Source organism: Cucurbita maxima, unplaced genomic scaffold (genome assembly GCF_002738345.1).
Source record: "Cucurbita maxima cultivar Rimu unplaced genomic scaffold, Cmax_1.0 Cma_Scf00015, whole genome shotgun sequence".
Taxonomy (NCBI): Eukaryota; Viridiplantae; Streptophyta; class Magnoliopsida; order Cucurbitales; family Cucurbitaceae; genus Cucurbita; species Cucurbita maxima.
This window is the reverse complement of record NW_019272031.1, coordinates 3346259-3370643: the sequence shown is the minus strand read 5'-3', so window position 1 is coordinate 3370643 and position 24385 is coordinate 3346259. Positions and strand designations below refer to the sequence as shown.

General features: G+C 34.4%; 3 protein-coding genes across 13 annotated transcripts; 2 read left to right on the top strand and 1 right to left on the bottom strand.

The window, feature by feature from the left end:
• The first annotated feature begins 1783 nt into the window (after positions 1 to 1783).
• Positions 1784 to 5131, top strand: LOC111490167. Its single transcript, XM_023138681.1, has 5 exons — positions 1784 to 2196; positions 3562 to 3855; positions 4070 to 4154; positions 4518 to 4596; positions 4705 to 5131. Exons 1-5 carry the CDS (start codon positions 1921 to 1923, stop codon positions 4763 to 4765), a joined length of 795 nt encoding a protein of 264 aa, XP_022994449.1. The 5' UTR covers positions 1784 to 1920; the 3' UTR covers positions 4766 to 5131.
• A 599-nt stretch (positions 5132 to 5730) lies between these two features.
• LOC111490174 (UPF0235 protein At5g63440-like) lies at positions 5731 to 9797 on the bottom strand. 2 transcript variants are annotated; one of them, XM_023138691.1, is made up of 7 exons: positions 9533 to 9797; positions 9011 to 9125; positions 8072 to 8225; positions 7397 to 7493; positions 6629 to 6717; positions 6233 to 6301; positions 5731 to 5916 (listed from the first exon to the last, which is right to left on the bottom strand). In XM_023138691.1, the coding sequence occupies exons 1-7, from the start codon at positions 9645 to 9647 to the stop codon at positions 5857 to 5859; spliced, it is 699 nt and encodes a 232-aa protein (XP_022994459.1). In that variant the 5' UTR covers positions 9648 to 9797; the 3' UTR covers positions 5731 to 5856. The 2 variants fall into 2 exon arrangements, with proteins under 2 accessions (XP_022994459.1, XP_022994460.1); XM_023138692.1 differs by having other exon boundaries at positions 9011 to 9111; positions 9533 to 9641.
• A 1517-nt stretch (positions 9798 to 11314) lies between these two features.
• On the top strand, positions 11315 to 23326 carry LOC111490081. 10 transcript variants are annotated; one of them, XM_023138558.1, is made up of 29 exons: positions 11315 to 11483; positions 11601 to 11802; positions 11933 to 12057; positions 12249 to 12365; positions 12579 to 12725; positions 12867 to 13068; positions 13150 to 13232; positions 13344 to 13501; positions 14377 to 14498; positions 14598 to 14689; positions 14886 to 15129; positions 15247 to 15310; positions 16571 to 16719; positions 17570 to 17640; positions 17749 to 17922; positions 18382 to 18453; positions 19018 to 19119; positions 19198 to 19287; positions 19390 to 19465; positions 19547 to 19640; positions 19741 to 19810; positions 19955 to 20134; positions 21253 to 21375; positions 21473 to 21556; positions 21650 to 21834; positions 21986 to 22124; positions 22204 to 22263; positions 22604 to 22708; positions 22794 to 23326. In XM_023138558.1, exons 1-29 carry the CDS (start codon positions 11388 to 11390, stop codon positions 22905 to 22907), a joined length of 3540 nt encoding a protein of 1179 aa, XP_022994326.1. In that variant the 5' UTR covers positions 11315 to 11387; the 3' UTR covers positions 22908 to 23326. The 10 variants fall into 10 exon arrangements, with proteins under 10 accessions (XP_022994326.1, XP_022994325.1, XP_022994324.1 ...); XM_023138557.1 differs by having other exon boundaries at positions 13150 to 13241; XM_023138556.1 differs by having other exon boundaries at positions 13135 to 13241.
• The last annotated feature ends 1059 nt before the right edge of the window (positions 23327 to 24385 follow it).

Below are 24385 nucleotides of genomic sequence, written 5' to 3'. Positions count from 1 at the left end.
CGATTAGAGATTGGAACGAAACATTCCTTATATATAAGGGTTTAGAAACCTCTCCCTAGCCGGACTCATTTTATAACTGTGAAGTTAACGGCGATACGTAACAGGCCAAAGCAGACTATATCTATTAACGGTGGACTTGATTGACCTGTTACAAAGTACCTATGTTACAAGCAGACAATATCCACTATAGTTTTGCATTGGTTAGTTGCAAGGATAACAGTTTCCATCTGATGTACTTAATTTAGCGCTTTAAAGTACTGATATTGTGGAGATTGAAGCTTTAGGTTGATCATACTATTTCCTCTATTGGTTGGCAGTTGTGGTTGCTTTATTTTATAGCATTGTACTCTCTAGTTGATAGAAACATCATATTCAGCAGCTTATCTGTCACACGTAATGCAAGAAACGATGTCGATCCCGACGTTCTAGAATGTAAATTAGCTTGCTATGAAATGGTAGCTCTTGTTTGTCTTCATTATGAGGGAATTATGATGTCTTGTACTGCTATGAACATCTTAATGTGCCTTCTAAGACACCTTAATGTGCCTTCTAAGCCATCAACCACTTGAATCGAGGCTTAATCAAAGCTTCATTTATCCAATCTTTGATGCCTCCAAATTTTGCTAAATGTGAATATCCCATCTTTTTTTTATATTTTTTTTTGGAGTTGCATTAAAAATTACCTTAAAATCTCATAAATCGATTATGGATCTGCTTATTTATAGCTAAACGGTTTTTGTCATAATAAAACTATATATGATAAATAGTTATATATATTAGAGGATGAAATGTACTCTCTGTATTATTTGTATTCTCTCCTCAGGTACATATTTGTATTATTTGTGTTCATTTAGATGGAGTGTGTGCGATTTTAACAATACTTTCGTTTTTATCATTTATGACACCCAATATCATGAATAAAAGAAGTGTACATGAATGAACCGACACCAAATCCGAAAGAAAGATTTAAAAGAATGAAAATTACTATCTATACTAACGTGGCTCGATAACAAGAAAGAACTCTAAAGTAAAAATGTGCATAGTTTGGACGGTAGTGACCTCCTAGTAATTCTAGGAAGCATACGAGTTAAAACAAAATATCTTGAAAGAACCCGTGTTGGTTTGTGGCAGTAGTAGTCTCTCTTGTAAGCGACAAATAAGTAACGTAGTCGTGGTTTCAAGATCCAAATTTTTATTTATAATAATAATAATAATCATTACTCATAATTACTCATTTTCTTTCTTTGTTAAGTCTTATGTTTTATTCCAAATAGAGTAAGATAGTTTAAGTGCCAACCAAAGGCTGTCATAGAATTGCTAATTTAGTAATATTTTTATTAGATTTAATTTAATTTAATTATAGAGATGAAATTAAAAATAGAAAATATAATCTAAATAATTATACATTATTTTTTTGGGCTAAATTAACAAAAATACAAAATAGAGCTGAATTTTTTAATTAGCCTAAAAAAATATCCTTACACTTTAAAAATATATAGTTTCTTTCAATCGTTTTAAAAAAATACCCTTAAATTTTTAAAAATTTTATTATTAATTTTTAAATTTTTATAAAACTTCAAAAATACTCTCTACCTAACTAACTTATTTAAAAAAATATTTATAAACTTAGATAAATATTTTTTTTTATTTTTATAAAAATAAATGATATTAATACATACTTTTTAAATTAAAAAAAAAAAGAAGAAGAAATATTAGGGTAAATATTTTTTTAAATTAAAAATACTATGGATTTTCATAGCATTTAAGAGTATTATAAAGTTTTTTATTAATTGATGAGGGAAGTGTTGTTCTTCAACTTCTAGATTTGTGATGCTACAAAAATTTTCGTTAATTGGATTTGTGAAGACGATGCAGGAAATCGCAATCGAAGCAGTTTAATCTGAGAGAAGGGCGAGAAAAATGTCGAATCCTGCGGAACAAATCCAAGAAGGAGCAGAGCCTAAACCATCTGATCTAAACCCTAGCGACCAGAGCGATCACTCTCAAGAATGGGAAGTCATGGCGCGAGCGTGGCTTTCCTCCTTCCCCGAGGCCAAAGCTGGGTCCATGGAAGAGGTTGAAGCTTGGATTGACTCCAACCATGCCTCTTTACCTGGAAACCTCAAATCAATGCCCCGCTCCGACCTTTGCCAGAGGCTCATTTCTATCCAGAATTTAATGAGACTTTCCGCTCAGGTTACGATCATTCACAATACTTTCTCTCTTGCATTATTATTGAAACATGCTGTTGTTGTTCTTTATGATCTGTTATAGTGTTGGATGAAAGTCCCAATTAATTTAGGGAATGATCTTGGATTTATAATCAAGAAATATTATCTCATTTGGCTTGAGGCCTTTTGGGGAAAAGTGAACAATATCATACTATTGCGGAGAGTCGTGTTCATCTAACATAGTATCAGAGCCATGCCCTAAACTTAGCCTTGTCAATAGAATCTTCAAATGTCGAACAAAGGACTTCAAAAGAAAAAGGAGTCGAGACTCCTCGAAGGCATGGTAAAAAATGACTAAGACTCCAAAAGAAAAGGAGTCGAACCTTGATTAAGGGGAGACGTACTTTGTTCGAGGGGAGGTGTTGGATGAAAGTCTCACGTTGGCTAATTTAGGGAATAATCATGAGTTTATAATCAAGGAATACTATCTCCATTGGTATGAGACATTTTGGGGAAGCCCAAAGCAAAACCATGAGAGTTTATGCTCAAAGTAGACAATATCATATTATTGTGGACAGTCGTGTTCATCTAACCATCCGAACTTGGGATCTTTTATCTTTAGAAAGAGCTTTTAGAGCCTTAGAGGAAGATTGGCAAATGCTTATGACACTCTAATACCAGGCCATTCAGTTTGATTCATGTAGCTTTTATTTCAGCTTTTAAGAGCCTGGATTGTTATGGTTTTTGTTTCAGAGGTAGTTTTCCATGCAAACCCACCTGTGTCTTTACATAATACTCCAGTGTTCAAATTACTATTCAGGCTTCGTTGGCTTGATATTTGTCACAAAGTGGTCTTAGGATTTCTCTTTGTTATGGATAAATAATCCTCAATCATGATAACTCCAAACATTTCAGAAAAAAACCCTCGTAAACTATAAGTCAAGCTGCTTCATTCCTTGAGAACCGCTCACCCCTTCACATAGGAAAGGACTTGTGCTACCCCACCCCAAGCAGCGGTGGGGGTGCCTATCAACATGGCGGGGAAGCACGGCTATCCCATACTTGGCTAGACCCATTCCATTGAGGCTGGATGATCTTTGCATCTTCCTGATTCAGGTTATGGATTTTTTGAGTTAACAACATGTGGGTAGATAATTCAAACCTTTGAGCTCTTGGTTGAGAGTATATTGACTTAACCCGTTCGAGTTATGTTTCGGTTAGAAATTCAGTGAACGATTAAGTAAAATGTAGTGTCTTTCCCCTCTTGTCCTCCCATTTAGCCATTCAATCTGTGGTGGTGCATTTTTATTTATTTATTTATTTATTTTTAATTATTATGAAAACTATGGTTTGAAATGTCTCCTTCCAATCAAATTATGTTCCATGACAGGGAAAGGAAGAGATTCAGGGTGATCAGGTTGATCGAGCTGATCGGGCTGATCAGGGTGACCAGGGCGACCTTCCACATGCTCGATTTCAACGGACCGACCAGTGGATACCAGTTTATTCTTGGTTAGAATCTCTACAACAAGATGAGGTTGTCAAGTCAAAGGAAATATCTGATTGGTTGACTGAAAATCCTTCCATCAGAGATCAGTTGTGTTCTAGACATTCTCGATATCATTTAATGCACTACATCAAAAAGTGTCATTTGAAGATATTGAAAAGAAAGGAAAAGAAAAAGGTATCTAAATGAGTTTCTTCTGTCTCATGAACTGATTGAATCGTCTAAGTACTGCCCAATTTCCATGCTCCTTGGTAAATGATTCTACTGATGATCTTGGCCTGTGTTCTTAAGTTCTTCAATGAATAGTTTGTGAAGAAATCTCATATGTAAACCGATGAATTTGAGCCTTGTGGGTTTATTTTGTCACGGAATTTTATTGTTTCTTGAGCAGGGTTCTCAGCTGCCTGAAAAATCTCCTCACAAGTCTCCTCTAAAAGTGCACAAGGATGTTGTGATGAAACCAGCATTGCCTCCACGTAAACTTTTCCAGCACTCTATATTTTTCTTAAATCCGAAGTTTATGCTTGAAGATATCTTGTCCCAGTCACCTTTCTTACAAATTTACTTATCGGAACGACCCAGACCTACCACCAGCAGACAGATATTGTCATCTTTGAGTATTTCCTTTTGAGCTTCCCCTCAAGGCTTTAAAACGCGTCTGCTAGGGGAAGGTTTCCACACTCTTTTAAAGCGTCTTTTGTTCTCCTCCCCAATCAATGTGGGATATCATAGTTATATTCAGAATCAGTTTCGGGAGACAATAGTCCTTAAACCTTTCAAATTACTGACCACACCACTCCGAGCGTGAATTTTACATGAAGTTTACTTGTGTATTGCAGGCGATTCATTTAGCGATCTACCGAAAGACAGCGACGTATATTTAGCAAAACGGAAGGAAGCGTTTCGAAAATACGAAATGTAAGCTTACATTCCGACGTTTTTGCATCTTTTTTTTTTTGTTAAATCACTCCTTGGTTTCAAAGAAAATGGGTTGATTTGATCATAAATTTGGCTGAATCTTTTCAGATTAGTGGAGTTGGAGAAGTTGCTTTCCACTAACCTTTGCAAGTCTGAAGGAGTCAAATGATTGGTGAAACTTTGGGAACTGCCATCACACTGCTCTGCTGCGTATGGGACATAGGACCAAGTTGTAAGCCATTGCAGGTTTTTTTTTACCTTGTTCACTGCTGAATCTTGGTGGCCCCATTGCTCTGTTTTCCTTCTTGGTGGCTAATGTATTAGAAATTTAAGTCATTCCTTGTAAAATGTTGATATCAATTCGATCATGTATGGGCATACCGACTAGTTTTAGATAGTTTTGGAGAATACTTTTTTTTGCTACGATATTTGTCGGTTTGCGTTTTGTAGAACGAGGAATACATACCAAATTGTAAATTTGGTTCCCGTCCGTCCGTGTTTATAAAGTTAGAATTTTATTATTATAGTTTGATGAATTCCCATCCGTACCAAATTGTAAGTTGTAAATTTGCTTTATGATTTGATAAAATATTCGGATCAGACTAGAATGAATTGGATTGGTCTGACCTCTTGCTCGGATGTCAGACTCCTGCTGCCGATAGATGTCTCATGCCACTTTTTGTGAATAGCACAGAAAATGAATGAATTGTGATATTAGCGCCGAATAAGCCATTACTCTATCAAGTACTTATTGGAAGAGAAAATAGGTGAATAGGATTTTAACAAACCCTAGGGACTAATTCTAAAAGTAGTAGAAACTAAAATGGAACTTATAGGAACCAAATTTATAATTTAATGGAGAATAATTTAATGGAGAATATATTTGTAAAATTGAAATCAACAAGCTTATCATTTTCATTTTAACATAATCAAATCTAACAAGATTTAGAGAGAACGTATTAGAAATATATTATTAAAAAAAAGTATTTATAAATATAACAAAAATAATAATACCAATACATCAATTAATATTATTAATATAGATAATTACCAAGAATTAGACATTTTGTAAAAACAAATACAAATTGAAATTATAACTTTTGCATATAGCAAAGATTATATATATATATATATATATATAATTCATCCAAACTAAAACCAATATCAGGTATGAAATCTCCCATAGTTTTTATAAATAATATAAAAACTAACATTGTTATCACTAACAATTAAGACAACATCTCTTAAGCAGAGTCGAGGTCAAGGCTGCACTGCCTCCAGAAGTTTTTCATACACCTGCCTGGCCGACAAATCCTCAACCTGAGATAAAGTACCTCTCAACGTTAACATGCAACAAGAACAACACTCAGAATTGAAGCCTTAGTGTAGTTAAAGTCTTCTGGAAGAGTATTACTTTTACGGTTCAAGCACTTCTTGAAAAAAAGAAAAAAAAAAAAAAAAAAAAAAAAAAAAACAAAAAACTCCCTTTCAAAAAATATTAAATTGTTAACTTTTCTAAAGGTGCTTAAAAAAGCATTTCTTTCCCTAGATATTCCAAACACACTAGAGTACAGTGATATGCTACGCTTTTCTAAGAGGAAATAATCAAGCATATTACGAAGTGTGATCAACTCACCACTAGAAGCTTTGATTTGTTATTCCATCCTCGTTGAAGAGTCATTTGGCTAAGCCTCAGTCCCAGTACCTGCTTAGAAGAACATGGTGAGGATTATTGAGAGTGAGGATTATTGAGAGTGAGTCCCACGTTGGTTAATTTAGTGGAAGATCTGGGTCTATAAGTAAGGAATACATCTCCATTGGTATGAGGCCTTTTGGGAAGCCCAAAGCAAAGCCATGAGAGCTTATACTCAAAGTAGACAATATCATATCATTGTGAACAGTCGTGATTTCTAACCGAACATAGTTTTTAAGAAAAAAAAAAGTGGCTCAAGTTCATGCAGAATCTCAAACAGGATGCGAAATCAAGCAGATATTGAAGATCCAAAGCCTAAAACATATAATCAGAACATACTTTTCCCATGAACTCCAAAAGCTCATTGTTGGCTTCTCCACGCGCTGCAGGTGCAGCAACAGCAACACGTACATCATCAGCATTTACTCCTGTAGAAGGAAAATATGTCATCTTTTTTTTGTGTGTGTGAGAGAGAGAAGTCTATAATCAAGAAAAATAATATAAAATATGAGTGCATGTATTACATTCAAGATAAAAATGTATATCAGTTACTCACAGTATCAAATGACTGATCCTAGAGTTCACCAACCAAATTCCCACCTAAAGATGTTTATCTTACACATTAATCTCCCAGTTAATTAGGATTTGGTTCTTCATGAGATTGTTCTTCATAAATGGACTAGACTACAGGATATTTGTCACAATGTTTAATATTATGAACAAGGCTTCATATACGGACCTCCCCAGTGAAATAACAACTAGTAAAAGTATGTCAATGAGCTAGCTTTCAATAACAAAAATTGTTCCAGTCCAAAATTCATCGACTGTTATATAGTCATAGTTTGAAGAAGTCACTCTTATCTTACGTACCAGAACTTGACCGCTCATTTTCTTCTTGTTACACAATAACAAATATAAATCATCAAAGGATTTATCTAATTACAATTATTTGAATCACAAACCCATGCTAAGATGTCAGATAAAGAGACTGCATGCAATGATGTATAATCTTTACATTATGTCTTTAACAAAATTATAGTTGAATTCAAGCTAACAAATAAAGACTACATGCATAAAGATATATCACAGCAATTATATCTTTCATACTTGTAATTGCTGAGCGCTGTGCTCGATCTTCAACTTCTATGGCCACTTGGACCAGTCCTCCTTCAAGTTGAGATATACAGGGTGGCACGGGAGCATCCTAATATAGATGTTTATTGAGTGAGAATTGATGTGGTTGTTTACAAATCACAATAAATATTGGAACATCTTTGTAAAGAAAGTACCATACAGTAATATTATTATTGTACGTGCATCAAGAAATAATTAAAGCTCAAAATACCAGCCAAAGGTAAGAACTCACAAGACCTTTCAGCATTTTCATTTCAGTTATTTTTACAATAATATAATAGAACGCTGTATTCTATCAAAATAATAAGATATTGCAACCCATTTTTTAAAAAGTGTGCGTACTATATGCTATGTCCATCAGGAGTCAATTAAAGCTCAAGATACCAATAAAATGCACATTTGAGAAATTTTTCATTGCGAAGCATAACAGCAACATATTCGTTAATTCTTCACATTTGAGACATTTTTCAAGAAAGGAACTCAAAATTGTAAAGATTTATTGTGAAAAACCATTGTTAAAACGAAAACAATAATGGATTGAAAGTCTCTTCCATTGTTAATATGAAGATGATTACGGTAAAAAACCAGCAATATGAGCAATGCATAATGGATAGTGGAAGCCCTTATTATAGTAGACCGGTATAATACCTGCGGATTGGTTTCAGCAGCAACTGTACTAAGTGCACCATCAACAACATAAATGAAAGAAGCAAATTCCAATTCTTCCTCTGAGCGATAACACACGAAGAGTCCACAACCTATACAGTTCATACGGTATTGCCTTTCAAGTTTCCCTTCACCCCTGAAAAATAATTATAAGCTACATATTACTTAGTTCAACAAGTATCCATATTTTCCCATCATAATGCGGTATATAAATATATCATAATTTTTAAAATTAAAAAAAAAAAAAAAAATCTGCAACATTTAGACTCTATTTTGTCTGAGATCAGAAATTGGCCCCTAGATAGGTAAAGCGCACCCCCGAACGTGGTTGTCATTTTATATTTTAGGAAGACTTGGTGGACATTGTTCCGACTCATAGCTCTTACAGATGACTAGCATGTAAAAAGATGCATGCCTCAAACTCTCCTCTTTTCAAATTATGAATCTCATGTTTATTCTTTTTGTTTCCGGTGCCGTATTTCGAGAAGAAGGCATAGGAAACTTGGCCAGATCATCTTTCCACATGCAGATGCTACAGAGTACACCTAGATTTCCTGACTCATGATTTGTTTAACCAATTAGACAGAAAGAGATTGCAATTTTACATCCATCATTCAGATAGAATGAGTATTTTCATCGGGCCTAGTTACACATATAGTTTTTAATGAGCAATGTCGGAGAACAAATCTGACCTTATGTTGAACCTGAATTTGTTAATATAGTCATGAACTTCAAATTGGTTACCTCCCCTCAAAAATATCAGTCTTAGACCATCTAAAGAACAGACATACAATCAGGTGAGGCTGAGATCTTGCATGTAACTTGAATTTTGGACCATCTCTAACGCAAATTTATTCGCATCCTTCAACACATAAGTTTAACGCACAAAGATTGATACACACGTAGAAAGATTAAAGTTACCTTTTTAATAGAACTTTTCCCGCCTCATTGATATTTAACCTTGCAAGATGCTTCTTCTTGTCCAACGCAAAAGCCTTGTCCGTCTTCCTTTTTGGCATTTTCTGCAATCGAGTATCTTATAGCATGTATGATTAGTACGGTTAAATCCACGCAAAATGCTTATTTCTTGGATTGATAGCTAGGAGAGAAATATAAAGTAATCCTGGTCATTAGTTCATAAATTCTAATTCACAAAGAAGAAACCAACTCAGCATGAATACAGCACAGAGTGCACCCAAATTTCCTCATTCCAGCTTAATTTTGACAATAAACCATAACAAAAAAACTACACTAGATTACATCCGTCTTTCAAATAGAACAAACATTTTCATCGAGTTGCACGCAGTCCATATATTAAAAAAAACCTTCTAAATCATCTCTAGCTGTTAACTACACATTCAAGTAATTGATCTTTTCGTATTTGATTCTCGACAAGCTTTAAATGTACAATAAACAGAAACAGAAGTCCGGGAGAAAGAGTACCAGTGATTAAGACGTGTGATCCACAGTGCTTGCAATAGTAAACGAAGAGATCAGAGTCTGGTCCATCTGGTGCGGCGTCTTCGCTGGAGTATGTATGCGTCGTTCTCTTCGGCATGACTTACTGGCTCTTCTTCTTCTTTTTCCTCCTCCTCCTCCTCCTCGCTTCTCCTTCACCGGTCCTCGAACAACAACTGCGCACCAGTGAAATCTCTCGTCGTTCTCGGGTAAGGCTGCGTGTGGTTGGACATTAACCGCATTTGAGAAGAAGCCCAAATCTTGTGACATCGAGCGCGCCATACAATGATTCGGCACAGCCCATTATCGAAAAAAAATATATTATTTTTAAGTTTTTTAAATTTTTATATTTTTTCTAAAAAAACTTAAATTTCTTATTTTTATTTTAATAATATTCTTTTTATTTTATTTAAAAAATATTATTAAATTTTTAATCTTTAATTAATACGTTAAAAAAAAAATAAAAAATACTATGATCAAAACCCCCCTATAAAATTTTAAAAATCTTATAAACAACTTTTACTTTTATAAAAAAAAAAAAAATATTATATTCAATATATGAAAAATTTACAAAAAAAAAAANAAAAAAAACCTTTATAAATTGTCCCAAAATTATTTAATATTACTTTTAAGAGTCGATAATTATTTAATATTACTTCTCAATTTTTTTAAAAAAAGTTTAACGATAATTTTTATTTTTATTTTTAATTATTAAGAGTGTTAATTAAACTCGTTGTAAATTTGAGTATTTTTTAAAGTCTTTTAAAAATTTAAAAAACTAACAATTTTGTTGAATTTTGCGATTCCATTTAAGATTATATTTTTTTAAAAATACCCAAAAGTCAAATTAAACACTAAAATCACGGTTAAAATCGGATAAGTACACTATCAGACAAGTTCTATCACTGAGCTGATAGTTGATAGTGAAAGATTGGTTATACCAAAAGTCTTGCCATTTGACGTTGTTAATAATTTATTTGAAGAAAATATTTTTATTATGGAGCTCAAAAGTATTAATTAAAGAAATAACAAAATTAATAAAAACACCTCTAAATTTTATTATTATTTTTTTTTTGTAAAAAATAAAATAAAAATATCCTTACCAACCCCATTTCAAACATATCTGGTAATATTTTTTAATAATATTTAAAAAATATAATTAAATAAAAAAAAGTTTATTAATGCCCTTAGAAAAATTTATCTAAATGCAATATTTAATTTCAATAAATATAATTATTGAATAAATTCAAAGAATAATCAACAAAAAGAAAATAAATAATTATTTTTGTGTACTTTTCTTTTGTGTTTATTCTTAATAATAATAATAATAATAATAATAATAAAATTACTATACACACGTGTGGAATATTAAAAAAAGAAAAAAAAAAGTGATAATTGAAATAAAAAGTAGAGAATATATTTTAAAATGGAAAGTTGATGAAATTTGTATTTTCATGAAACTCCTTACCATACAAAGGCTGCGTAACAATACGGAGACGTTTCGTACGTGTAAGGCGCACGTTAGCATAACGGAAGTGACTGCTAAACTACGCTACCAAACTCTTATTAGAAGAACAGTGGCTAAAGTGCGCATATTAAATTGGGGAAATGAATAATACGCCGTAACGAAATGGTTGAAGTTGTGATAACGGGGTATTGAATGAATCTCTCCATGCAACATTTTTTATTTTTAACGCCGGAATTTATTTATTTATTTTATTTAATTTTAAAATATTATAAAAAATTTGACATTTCAATTAAATTTGGTCGCGTCCATAAACAGATAGGAAATCGAAGGGGGAAAGAAAGGGGAAAGAAAAAGGGAACCCAGAAGAGAGTCATGGTTTCAACGAGAAGAAGTGGATCTCTCTCTGGTAGCAATAGCAAGAGATCTTCGTCGTCGGAGGAGAAGCCATCGTCGCCGAAGCGTCAAAAGGTTGATGCCTGATGAGTAGAATCTATGAGTCTTTGTTGTTTTGGGTAGTATTGAGTTTTTATTGGAGCGATTATTGGAGTTTTGGTTCTTGATTTGTTTAGAGATTTTGGGTTTCAGGTGGAAAATGGGTGTGGTTCAGAGAAATCGATGCCAGCGGTGGAGAATTCTAAGGAATTGTGTACCCCGCCGACTGTGGATCCTGGAGAGCATGGACCTGGTGGTGGTCCGATCGTCGGAGTTGATGCTGGAGAAGGTGTGAGCTCTTTGAAGGAGGATGCTGCACCAGCGGCTGTCGCTGTTACCACTCCTATCGCAGAGGGTAGGTGGTTCGTACTCCCAAGGTTTAATGGGTTGTAATTTTTAGTGTTAATTGATTAAAGATAAGAATGTTGTGTGAAGGGTGGCTTTGGACGTTTGGGTTTGATTTGGTTTGTTTCATATGGTTGAAGGAACTTCACTGGTAGGGGATAGGCCTAGGACTTCTTTTTCATCTTGGAGTCACTATGCTTCGAAGCAGAATACAAGTTTTGAGACGACGACTCCTTGGTGTAGACTTCTCTCAGAGTTCGGTCAGGTAATTTAATGCTCATTCAAGAAGTCGAAACGTATCATTTGGTTCTTGTTTATCAGTTTTGGAGTCGCGAATCATAGATCCAAGTCGAATTAAATTCCCACTGATATACAGCTTCATTTCTTACTAAGTTTATGATTTATAGTATTCTGTTGACTCCATCTATGGGATTTTGAGATATGTTTTAAATGCAGAACTCCAATGTTGATATTTTCTCGTCACATTTTACAATTGGCTCTAGTAGAGGTTGCAATTTTCCTTTGAAGGATCACACAATTAGTGGGACACTTTGCAAGATCAAGCACACTCAGGTAACTTCGAAGTGCTCCTATTTAAAAGTCTCTTTAGCTCATTAAGTATAGAAAGAAGAAGTTGATGTCAAGCGTGCTTACTGTACAGCACTTATTTCAATTAATTAAAATAGAGCGTTCTCAAGTGCCTAGACATTTTCATACTGCCATTTTTTTGGTACCTGTTAATAAACTATGAATAATTGGTTGTACTTTTACTCTGGGGGTGAACAGCGTGAGGGTAGTACTGTAGCTGTGCTTGAAAGTACGGGAGGCAAGGGATCAGTGATGATTAATGGGTTGGCAGTCAAGAGGAACACCAGCTGTGTGCTTAATTCTGGTGACGAGGTGGTCTTCGGTGCTTTGGGGAACCATGCTTATGTATCCTTCAATTATCAGATCATTTCATTTTTTGTTGTTTTGTTTTATATATTGTTTATCGAATATCATTCTCCATCTAACAAATTTTTTCTCATTGCCTTTCAATGAATGTGACATTTTTCTTGATTTCCACCAATATAGATATTTCAGCAACTTATGAATGATGTTTCAGTTAAAGGTTTAGAGGTTCAGAGTGGTGTTGGAAAATTCTTGCAGCTCGGAAAGAGGACTGGTGATCCTTCTGCTGTGGCTGGGGCCTCGATTTTGGCTTCTCTTTCAAGCCTCAGAGAGGATATATCACGTTGGAAGCCTCCTTCTCAGACCAACAGTAAAACACACCAAGGTGCTGAACTACCTTCTAATTCTGTTGTTCATGATGCAATGGAACTTGACATTGATGCTCTTGAAGCCAACTCAAATCCAGAAGTACGAAATGATAAAGCTGTAGACTCAAGCACAACTAACAGGAATCTTCATCCCGGCTCCAATCCAGACGCTGTCATAGAGGCAGGCAATGTAAAACTCTCTGGGGTGAATGATTTGATAGGGCCTTTGTTCAGGATGTTAGCTCAGTCAACTAGTTGTAAACTGAAATTGAGCAAAAGTATCTGTAAACAGGTAATGGAAGAAAGAAACCAGTGGATTGGGGAGTTGCAGCCAGCATCAACCTCAGGAATGTCTTTGCGGTGTGCAGCATTTAAAGAAGACGTTCATGCGGGGATTGTTGATGGAAGGGACTTAGAGGTTTCATTTGAGAACTTTCCATATTATTTGAGGTACACATTCCGTTATTACATGTTTTGTACTTCATATGTGGTTTTAATTGATGTGTTATTAAGTTACCATTTCTATGTCAGCTTTAAGCTTTCTTTCTTTTATAAAAGATGTCTAGAATGTTTGTCACATGTTTGGACTTCATAGACACACACCTGAGTTTCACCATTGGTATGTGTATGCCATTGTTCTGGTCAAAATAGTGTGACGTGCTTCATTGTTGGGTATCCTTCATCAAAATGAAGCATCTTGTATCAAGGGGGACATACTAGTTGATATGTAAACTGCTGGAATTTTGTTGTTGTTTCTTGTCCTTAGGATAACTATTGAAAGGGACAGACACTATATTTAGGAGTTAGGACTAACATTTTTGGGTTGAAAACACCTCAAACCACCTACTTTGCACTATTACCTTATAACTCTTACAAATTTCCTTGTTGTATTTAAGCTTGCGCATTAGGCTACAGTTCAAAATAATAAACATCGATTGAGAAAGTTGATGGGCCGACTTTTTGGTATGAAGAGATGTCTTGTGTAAATGGCACATGAGAAGAGACCATTGAGTTGATAAAAATTGGATTGTGGATTTTCTGAGGTTCTGTTGATCTGAGAAATAAGTAATTCAGGAGGCACCAAATTGAGCTTGTAAGGGAGGATGATGTACATTAACTCTATAAAAAAACATGAAATACATTATTTAACTTTTATTTGCAACTAAACTACCATTTTCAATATTGAACTAAACAAACCCATTTTCAATATTGAACTAATCTAAGATATTGATGAACACTGACTAACTTAAACCAATCCCAATAAGACTTTCTAACATTTTCATATGCACATATGAAATTTTAGCAACTTTGTTTGCTTTTTGCAGTGAGAATACGAAGAATGTGCTTATTTCCGCTTCTTTCATACACTTGAAGCATAAAGAACATTCAAAGTATACATCAGAATTAAATACGGTGAATCCACGAATTCTACTTTCTGGTCCTGCTGGTTAGTTTCTCTCCCTCTGCCTCTTGGTAGTAAAGGTTTGAGAATCCGTTGTCTATATTTCTAATAATACTTGAATTCCCTTGGGAAATGTTGCTGCAGGTTCAGAGATATATCAAGAGATGCTAGCAAAGGCACTTGCCAACTACTATGGGGCCAAGCTACTCATTTTTGATAGCCACTCATTTTTGGGTGTAAGATTTAGATTACTTTTTTTTAAAAAAATTCATTTCATATTGTCAGTCATGCTTTTTGTGAATGTTCATTTCACTATTTGATGGCTTTTTTTCTACTTAATATTCGACATTATGCGTGTATCCCTGTTCCATGATGCAGATATCACCCTTCATTTATTCTTTATATTTTCCATGATGCTCCAATGTGTTGCAGGGTTTATCATCAAAGGAAGCAGAGCTGCCGAAGGATGGAATTAATGTAGCAAAATCTTGTAATTGTTCTAAACAGAGTATTGTATCTACTGAGATTACCAAGAACACAGATCAAATGGCTGGTGATGAAGATACACCGAGCTCTTCAAATGCTACCTTGTTTGCCCCTGATTCTCAACCTAAGATGGAGATGGACTCAATACCATCATCCTCTGGGACAGCAAAGAATAACTTTTTAAAAATTGGTATAGGATTAAAATTCTTTATGCATCTATGCCTAGTTTCTTGTTCTTTTGTTTTTAGCATGTTGTAGAATTTCTTGATTTAGTGACCAGAAATTTACTCGAGTACGAAAATTTCAGGTGATAGAGTAAGATTTATTGGTTCAGCTTCTGGTGGGATATATCCAACAACATCTCCCTCAAGGTATAATGCTTACGTACTCTACTTCTTTTTTTTTTTTTTTTTTTTTTTTGTGTGTGTGTTGAGATTAATACTTATGTATTCCATCGTACAACTTCTTCAATGTTAGCAAATGCTGTGTACAGCTGTATGCCTCTTTTTGTTTAATTATTGACTAACTTGTATGTGTATGCACAATGTTTTTAGTTGTTTGCTTTACGTAATATACCCACTTATGTGCTAATTTCCTATCTATGGCTTAAAGATTGGGCTCTTCTGGTTGAATGGTTATTCTGTATGTTTTGTGGCACAATGTTATGGTGAATTAATTCACCATCACCTTAGGAATTCTGTGAATGCAATCTCGTTGATCTCCATCATTTTTCCAAGGTTTTGAAATTATCTATTGATGAAGAGTCATGCTTGTGCTTTAGATTTCCCTTCATACAACTTTGATTTTATGAGACAGTTGTTTGTGGAACTTCTGATGTGTCTTTTTTGGCTCTCTTCTTTGTGGATATCATTTTTGCCTTGGGTTTAAGGACACTTATGTTTGGACTCTTGATTCTTCGGGTGTTCTCATGTAGACTGTTTTTGTCCTAGCAGAGTGCCTGCTTCATCTTTTTTTCCCTTCTTTTTACTTCGCTTATGAGTGTTAAAGCCACTAAGAAGCTTCATTTTTTTTTGCTTGGTTGAATGTGCATAGTAGGACCGGCTTTATCAATCTCATCCAGAGGTCTTCTTCTATGGTTTTGTGCCCTTGGTTTATGTGCAGATCATTTACCATAATCAGTTAGCAATTCTAATTTGGAGTGAATCTAGCTTTTAATAGAGATCATTTTGTGATGTTTGATGAGTGCTTCTTTGGCTATTTGATAATAGTTGGCTGGATTGAAACAGTAGAATTTATAGAGGGTTAAAGGGCTCTTGGGTTGGGTAGAGACGTGGGCAAGAGTTTTCATTATGATTTTCTTCGAGTGTTATTAATAGCTTTGTAAAACAAAAGATAGCTACAGAACTTATTAATATGAACTTAAACATATGTAATTTTTTTTTTCATATGATCAAAACTTATTAATTTTTAATGAGTGTTACGAGGGCACCTTTTTACTTTTGCTTGTATGCATGTATGTTATGTTTATTTTATGCTTATTGCGTTCAAGACACATAACAGAAATCTTTTTTCTGCTTACTCTTGGGTTGTACTTTTCTCTTCTTATTTTTGGCATAATAAGAACTCGTTAACTGGTTTTGTGTAAATAATGACTTTTTTCTTACTTCCAGGGGCCCACCCAATGGAACTCGTGGAAAGGTTGTATTAACTTTTGACAACAATACTTCGTCAAAAATTGGTGTTAGGTTCGATAAACTTATACCTGATGGAGTTGATCTTGGGGGATATTGTGAAGGAGGCTATGGATATTTCTGTTATGGTATAATTTTTTTTATCATAGTTGCATAAAGATCATGTATTTTTCTTGTAATTTCCCAAATGTGCCTCTTGAAATGATTAGTGAATGACATAAAAATCATGTGTTAAATTAATGATGCTGACCCTTGCCAACATTTAGTCTTGTATGATCTATGGAGCTTTCTGTCCTTCGTTAATATTGTGTGGGGTAGATGGTTATGAAGTTTGGTTTTTGGAGGATCCCTGGCTTCAAAATAATATTCTCTAGTTTCAAATTTCAAATTTCCCTTTTATATTCCTTGTGCCTGACATATAAGGTTTTCTTTGAACTTCAATTCCACGATCTTTTTTAATAGAAAAATCAATTAGTCAGCTCCCTTTCTCTCTAATATCCGTAGAGTCAATCGTATTCGTTACCTTATGGGTTGTCATGCATTGTCTCTTGATCGTTCTAGTGTGTTACTTGTAAGTTTTTGTTTAATTGACTAGTTTTTTTCCCCGGAGCACCTCTTCTTTTGTCCTTGGTCTTTAGTTGATGTATCATGTATAAGTGTGCCATGTGCTATGTCTTCGCTCTTTTACTCTCCATGTTGCTTGGGATTGGTTCTTGATTTATGCCGCTCTTTTGTGATTTATTTATCTCAATGAAAGCTGGTTTATATTTTATTTTTTTATAAAACAAATGTGCTAGCCCCCATTCTTAGTTAGAAGTAAGTTGCTTTTCTTGAATATCTATCCTACAAGTTTGATCTTATAAGTTTTTTTTTTTTTTTTTTTAAACAATATTGATGAAATTACTTTAAACAAGGTACTAATTCACAAATTTTCCTCGTCTGTGAGAATGAGTAACATGTTCTTTCTTATCTCCTTAGCTACTGATCTTCGTTTGGAGAACTCTGGCGTGGAAGAATTGGACAAGATACTTATTGATATTTTATTTGAGGTAGTTTTTTGTTGTTGTTTAGTCTTCTAGTTCTTTTTTAGAAGAATAGATTTCTTCTGCTCACAATCATTGGTTAATCTTATCAACCTTTCTAACTTGTCTAATCAGGCGGTGTTTAGTGAAAGCAGAAATTCTCCTTTCATTTTGTTCATGAAAGATGCTGAGAAGTCTCTTGTTGGTAATATAGATTCATATTCTACTTTTAAAAGTAGACTTGAAAAGCTTCCTGACAATGTTATTGTAATTGGCTCTCATACTCATACTGACAACCGCAAGGAGAAGGTAATTCCTATCTAATGTTACTTTCCTGGAGTTTGGGCTTAGATTTACCTTTAATTTTATTCCAATTTGTTTGTTGAGATGTTTGTCAATTTTCCTGTGATGATTTATCCAATTTTAAATATTTTATCCAAAAAATGGTGTTCATAATATAAAACTGACATCAGGCATTCATATTTGAGATTGTATGTGAAGATTTTCAGAATAGAATTTGACCCGTTGGAAATAAAATTTATTTTGAACACTACTCTGGTTAGAATCATTAAAATTGACAAAATGGGGAGATTTTGGTCCATTCACTATATTTGAACAAATTTGAAAATTGTTGATTTAAACTTAATTCATTTATAAAGAAATGTTAAAATATTTCCTCTTAGTTTAATTATTTAGTTGTAATTTCAAACACACTTCCGTTAATATTATCATGTCCTTGCTGCATAATTTTTCTTATTTACATTGCAGTCGCATCCTGGTGGCCTGCTTTTCACAAAATTTGGCAGCAATCAAACTGCCCTTCTTGACTTGGCATTTCCGGTAATGATCAGTTATAGGCTACTTGAGAAAAAATATCAGTACCATCTCTGATGTCAGTTTTACACGACTTTGATGCATTCTGTTAAATGTTTCGAGGGTGTTAATTACTTGTGCAGTTGATGGAGAAAAGGCGGCTTCTAGAAATATTTTGATAATTATTTGATCTCGCATCATCCTTGTTTTCTGGTTTTACTTCATTGTCATTTTTATTTTAAAATGGGAGTTTTATCTGTTATTTCTTGTGTTGACTTTTGAATGCACGGCATTTGATTGTCTCCCATGTTTGTGGAAATGTATGATTCAAAGGTGCTCTGGAAAGGATAATTAAAGTCCCTGTCCCATATTGTTAAATGAATTATCTATAGTGAGTAATAATAAGTTTTAGGGTTAATAGCAATCTTGTTAAAAGTGTTTGGGACGGGATAATGAAAATGTTGACTATGGTACTCATAGCTGTCACTATTTTGTTTATGTTAATATATAGATATGTGCGTGTGCTCTATGTTTATGCTGGAATATTTGTTTGGCATATGCATGATGCTCCTTTGTTTGTGGTTTTCACAGGATAGTTTTGGAAGACTGCATGACCGAGGGAAAGAAGTCCCAAAAGCAACAAAACTTCTTACAAAATTATTTCCCAATAAAGTTACTATCCACATGCCGCAGGTCTATGAGAAAGGATAGCTATGATTTTTCATATCACTTTTTGGAGATAATTTTTACACTGATCTTTTATAATGGCAGGATGAGGGCCTTCTTGTATCATGGAAGCACCAGCTAGAACGAGATGCCGAAACTCTCAAAATGAAAGGAAACCTTAATCAATTGCGTGTTGTAAGCATTTTCTTTTACTAATTAAATTTTGGTTAAATGCATTTCTTGTAGGGTCGGTGATGTAGTGCTTTTAGATTTCATAGTCAACATTTTCAAAAGCAGGTTTTGAGTAGGAGTGGAATGGATTGTGAAGGTCTAGAGACATTATGCATCAAGGATCAAACACTTACAAATGAGAGTGAGTTGTAACTCAATTTTATGAAACCACACAAATTGCTGTTGTCATCGTTTCTGAGTTCGACTTTCTCATCTATTGCAGGTGCGGAGAAGGTAGTTGGATGGGCCTTAAGCCATCATTTAATGCAGAATCTAGAAGCCGATCCTGATTCTAGAGTTCTTTTGTCTAGTGAGAGGTTGTCTACAACTGCTGCCTCTCCCCTCACTGAATATTTTTATTTCTGTCGTATCAGTTCATCTAATTGCAGATTTAACTTTTTTTTGCAACTCTTGCAGCATTCAATACGGGATTGGCATCTTACAGGCTATCCAGAATGAAACTAAGTCCTTGAAGAAGTCACTTAAGGTTTCTGTTACAAATTCTTGCTGTTGGCTCTTTTATTGATCTAAATTTGTTTGTCCCATTTCATTTTATTTTTAAATAAAGTCTCGACAACAACTCTATTACTTAACTATATCAATAAATTCCATATCTTTTTTGTAAACTTAGGATGTTGTTACGGAGAATGAATTTGAGAAAAGGCTTTTAGCAGACGTTATCCCACCCAGTGATATAGGAGTCACATTTGATGATATTGGAGCTCTTGAAAATGTGAAGGATACTCTAAAGGAGTTGGTGATGCTTCCTTTACAAAGGCCCGAACTTTTCTGCAAGGGGCAGTTGACTAAGGTATAAGAAGTATTAAATACATAAATGAAGTAACAAATATATCCTGCTTCTTAGGATGTTTTGTAAGTTTGGAGAAATTAATGGATATCAATCCATGGATTCTTCTGCATTCATGTTATTTTTTCCTTTGCCATATGCATGATTATTTGTTTTTCTTATTTTATTTTTAGTTAAATTACACGTTTAGTCTCTAAACTTTGAGTTTGGCAATTTGCCATTCTCTGTTGCTTGTAATACAATAAGTGTTTTGGTTCCTACACCACCAAGAGAGAAATGGAGGGGAGGCCCACTGCTAGCCAATGAGGTGCTAACTTTTTTTTGTCACCAGCTCCCTTCTAGATGAAGTTCTTAGGATCTTTCCCATATATTTTCCCTAATATCTAGCTGATATTCTAGATAGAGGAGTTAAGAACTCTTTGGAGCAAGAGTGTGTATCAGTAACTACAAAATGTATATTTCCCCAAATATCTAAACTAAACAAACCTCTTGAAATTTTTTTGTCCTACTCAGCATTTACTGAAGGACCGTTTTTGGTAAGATAAAAAACCTGCTCTTTGAAAAGAAAACTGTTGAGGGTTAAGAATTTGTCTTACCCTGAATGATAAAATGCAAATTGCTCTCTAAAAGCTACTGCATTTAGGCAGAAGAGCAGTATGTAACGTATGATAGACATCTTGAAGCAGATCTACAGAAATTGAATCAGTTGGGCTGAAGAGCACAATAGGGATTTTTCTTTAGCTTGTACATTATTGTAGGGTCTAATGCCACCCAGAAGACTGGCTGGAGGAAAATGTTAGCTTTCTCAGTACATTTTTTCTTCCATAGGGGTCAATAATTATTCTCTACATTTATTCTTCCATAGGGGTCAATATGTTAGCTTTCTCTTACATTTATTCTTTATAAGGAAGGAAGGAAGAGACGGATATCAGTTAGAGGAAATTTTTCTTGAGTGTCAAGTTGCTACAATGTCAATATTTTTTAGTTGGCTTAAACATCTGGTCATTTTTTGTGTACTTCAGAAAATAGATCCTTATCCAGAACTTGCTATATAGCTTTGTTATAAAACTGAACTAACCTTTTTTGGTGAAAGAAGCTCACTAGCTATTATTTATGTGAAGCCGTGCAAGGGCATTCTGTTATTTGGTCCACCTGGAACAGGTAAGACGATGCTCGCAAAAGCTGTGGCTACTGAAGCTGGTGCAAATTTTATCAACATTTCCATGTCCAGCATTACGTCAAAGGTTAACAGCAAAACAATTATTATAGATCATGACTTCGCCACATTCAGTTGTGCTCTACTCCATTACTCTATGGTTTACAAATTCTGTCTTTCTGCAGTGGTTTGGTGAGGGTGAGAAGTACGTAAAAGCTGTTTTCTCTTTAGCCAGTAAAATTGCCCCAAGTGTTGTATTTGTTGATGAAGTAAGCCTCTCATGTCCCGTCTATCAATCATTCCTAATATTGTGGGTATCTGTTCACCATGAGTTTTCTTTTCTAATTGATGGTGTTCATTAGGTTGACAGCATGTTGGGTCGAAGAGAAAATCCAGGAGAACATGAGGCCATGCGAAAGATGAAAAATGAATTTATGGTGAACTGGGATGGTTTGCGAACAAAAGACAAAGAAAGGGTGCTGGTTCTTGCAGCCACAAACAGACCTTTTGACCTTGATGAAGCTGTTATTCGAAGGCTTCCTCGTAGGTAAACAGTTACCTAAAAAGTGCTTAATTGGATTCAGAGCCCGCAGTCTGTTCATGTCCTGAGAAAAACACATGGTCTTCTTATAATTTTATTATTTTGTTGTGCTAGTACCGTTCATTTGTAGAAGACTCACAGTTTGATTTATCTGCAGGTTGATGGTGAATTTGCCAGATGCTCCTAACAGAGCAAAGATACTCAAAGTTATTTTGGCGAAAGAAGATTTGTCTCAGGACTTCGATTTTGATTCGGTTGCTAGTATGACAGATGGATATTCTGGGAGTGACCTTAAGGTGAATACTCTACCGTTTTCGACATTTTGTAGATGATTTGCTGCCTGCAACAAACTTATTTATTTATGTTTTATAACAGAATCTGTGTGTTGCTGCTGCACACCGTCCAATTAAAGAGATCTTGGAAAAGGAAAAAAAGGCAAGTTCTTTCATTATGAGTGTGCTTCTTGCCACATGCTTGATTCCTTGTACATAGATATGTTAGACGACACGGTGATTCGGTTTGCTATTTGTCTCTCTTTTTCTTTGCCCTGCTGCACGATCTTTTTCTGATGTTCGAAACGACATTTTAAAAGACAAATGGGAGAAGGAAAAACAGGCTAGTTTATCCATTACGAGTGAGCTTTATTCTCATACTTGATAAGTTCTGATGGGCAATATACTCGAAGTCTTTGTCTGGCTGCTTTATGAAGTTACTCATTGACATATTCCTCTCTTGAACAAGCTCATCATATTGGTTGCTATGGCTGTGTTGATAGGAGCATGCTGCAGCTCTCGCAGATGGCAGACCTGCTCCAGCTCTTAGTGGAAGTGAGGATATTCGACCTCTAAATATGGACGACTTCAAATACGCTCATGAACGGGTAACAGGAGATCTCAAAGTATTTGAATTCACTTTTCAACCCCTTTTCTGGCTTGACTTATATGTTGAGAAATTTACCAAATCAGGTATGCGCAAGCGTTTCGTCCGAGTCCGTAAACATGACCGAGCTGTTACAATGGAACGAGCTCTACGGTGAAGGGGGTTCTAGGAGAAAGAAGGCTCTTAGTTACTTCATGTAGGGTGGTATTTGTACAAATCCTAGAGTCTCTCCACTGATTTCCTCCATGCTTCTCCAGATGCCAGTGCTCACTCAAATCAAATTTATCATGGAAGCCATTTTCTCTGGTATGAAAGTATAGATTTTGTAACTTTTTTCCTTTCTTTCATTTTCTTTTTGAAATTTAGTTCAGAATGATTGGTATAGGAATTTTGCTGATCTTAGTTTTGGTCATCGACGACTTGTGTTTTGTGCCATCAGTAAAAATGTATCCTAAATTTGGAACTTTATTTACTTGAAGCAGCAGAGGAAAAGAATCACCCATGTTCTTACATTTTACCTTTCGTTCTTTGCTGGGTTGAACAATAACCTTTGACAGCAAATTGTACTGTAAATGGAGATAAAAGGATCTTGAGCAAAACAAACAACTTCCTCATTCATCAGCTAGGTCACATTATCATATTGCTAGCTTAGGTTTTAATAGATTTTAGATTTTAACTTACAAGTTAGCTTTTTGTATGCTCTTGTATATTCATATTTCTCGATGATTGGAGATCGGATAAGAGTGTAGCACAAGAAGAACATAGTGAAACTAGTTAAAATATATAATCTCGACAAACAGGTCAATGATTCAAAACTCTTGGTCGAATATTGGATCTTGGATAAGAGTGTGGTATATGTATACGAAAAATGGAGTGCAACTAGTTAAAATGTATAATCTTTAATCTAGACAGGCGTTCAAAACTCTTGTTTGAATATTGGATCTTAGAATTTTGAATAATGAAATTGGAGAACTCGGGTTAACTTGAAAAAGATGCCTTCACAAATGTAAAGCGCATCTGACAATAACAAAAACTCTCTAGTACAAACCCGGTCTATCTTTCTGTATCCTACATATTTGAACTTCGGACATTCGTGCCATTTAATTTAGCTTCATGCTTATGTCTCTGCTCTCGACTATGAACTCATTGACTTGATCAATCGTGACTACATCGATTTTGTCAACCTGAGCACAAAGCTTGTCGATGTGGAAGCGGTAGTCGTGCGAATGCGAGTTCCTTTGGTTGAAGGTAGTGCGTGTTTTCAAATTTCATATTGATGGGATATGTTGCTCGATAATATATTTTTTATTTAATGTAATATACATTAATTGTTTTAATAATTAATTTATCAAATATAATGATATATTTTTATATTTAATACCAAACTATTAGACATAATTGAAAATTTAAAGAATACTTTCACAAATATTAAAATTCCATTAAAAAAAATCTTACAAGAAATTAGGTTATATTTGTATAATATGCTTTGTTATATTTGAAACATAATAAGACTTTAAAATATTGTATTTTTGTAGTTGAAGAAACAAATAAAAATGTGACAAGAAAATTATAAATTTAAAATAAATAAAGAAAGGACTAAAACAAATCTATAAAGAAATAATTAAAAAAAAAAAAAAAAAAAAAACTCAGTAATTCAATACAAATGTAATTTACATTG

What these genes read in the sequence shown, in the direction of transcription:
- LOC111490167 (XM_023138681.1), top strand. Translation starts at nt 1,921, where the DNA reads ATGTCGAATCCTGCGGAACAAATCCAAGAAGGAGCAGAGCCTAAACCA. An exon ending in AAAGAAAGGAAAAGAAAAAG is followed by an intron (nt 3,856 to 4,069) that starts GTATCTAAATGA and finishes TTTCTTGAGCAG; the next exon opens with GGTTCTCAGCTGCCTGAAAA. An exon ending in GCGTTTCGAAAATACGAAAT is followed by an intron (nt 4,597 to 4,704) that starts GTAAGCTTACAT and finishes GAATCTTTTCAG; the next exon opens with ATTAGTGGAGTTGGAGAAGT.
- LOC111490174 (XM_023138691.1), bottom strand. Translation starts at nt 9,647, where the DNA reads ATGCCGAAGAGAACGACGCATACATACTCCAGCGAAGACGCCGCACCA. An exon ending in ATCACACGTCTTAATCACTG is followed by an intron (nt 9,126 to 9,532) that starts GTACTCTTTCTC and finishes ACATGCTATAAG; the next exon opens with ATACTCGATTGCAGAAAATG. An exon ending in GGAAAAGTTCTATTAAAAAG is followed by an intron (nt 8,226 to 9,010) that starts GTAACTTTAATC and finishes ATTATTTTTCAG; the next exon opens with GGGTGAAGGGAAACTTGAAA.
- LOC111490081 (XM_023138548.1), top strand. Translation starts at nt 11,388, where the DNA reads ATGGTTTCAACGAGAAGAAGTGGATCTCTCTCTGGTAGCAATAGCAAG. An exon ending in CCAACAACATCTCCCTCAAG is followed by an intron (nt 15,311 to 16,570) that starts GTATAATGCTTA and finishes TCTTACTTCCAG; the next exon opens with GGGCCCACCCAATGGAACTC. An exon ending in GTGTTGTATTTGTTGATGAA is followed by an intron (nt 21,557 to 21,649) that starts GTAAGCCTCTCA and finishes GGTGTTCATTAG; the next exon opens with GTTGACAGCATGTTGGGTCG.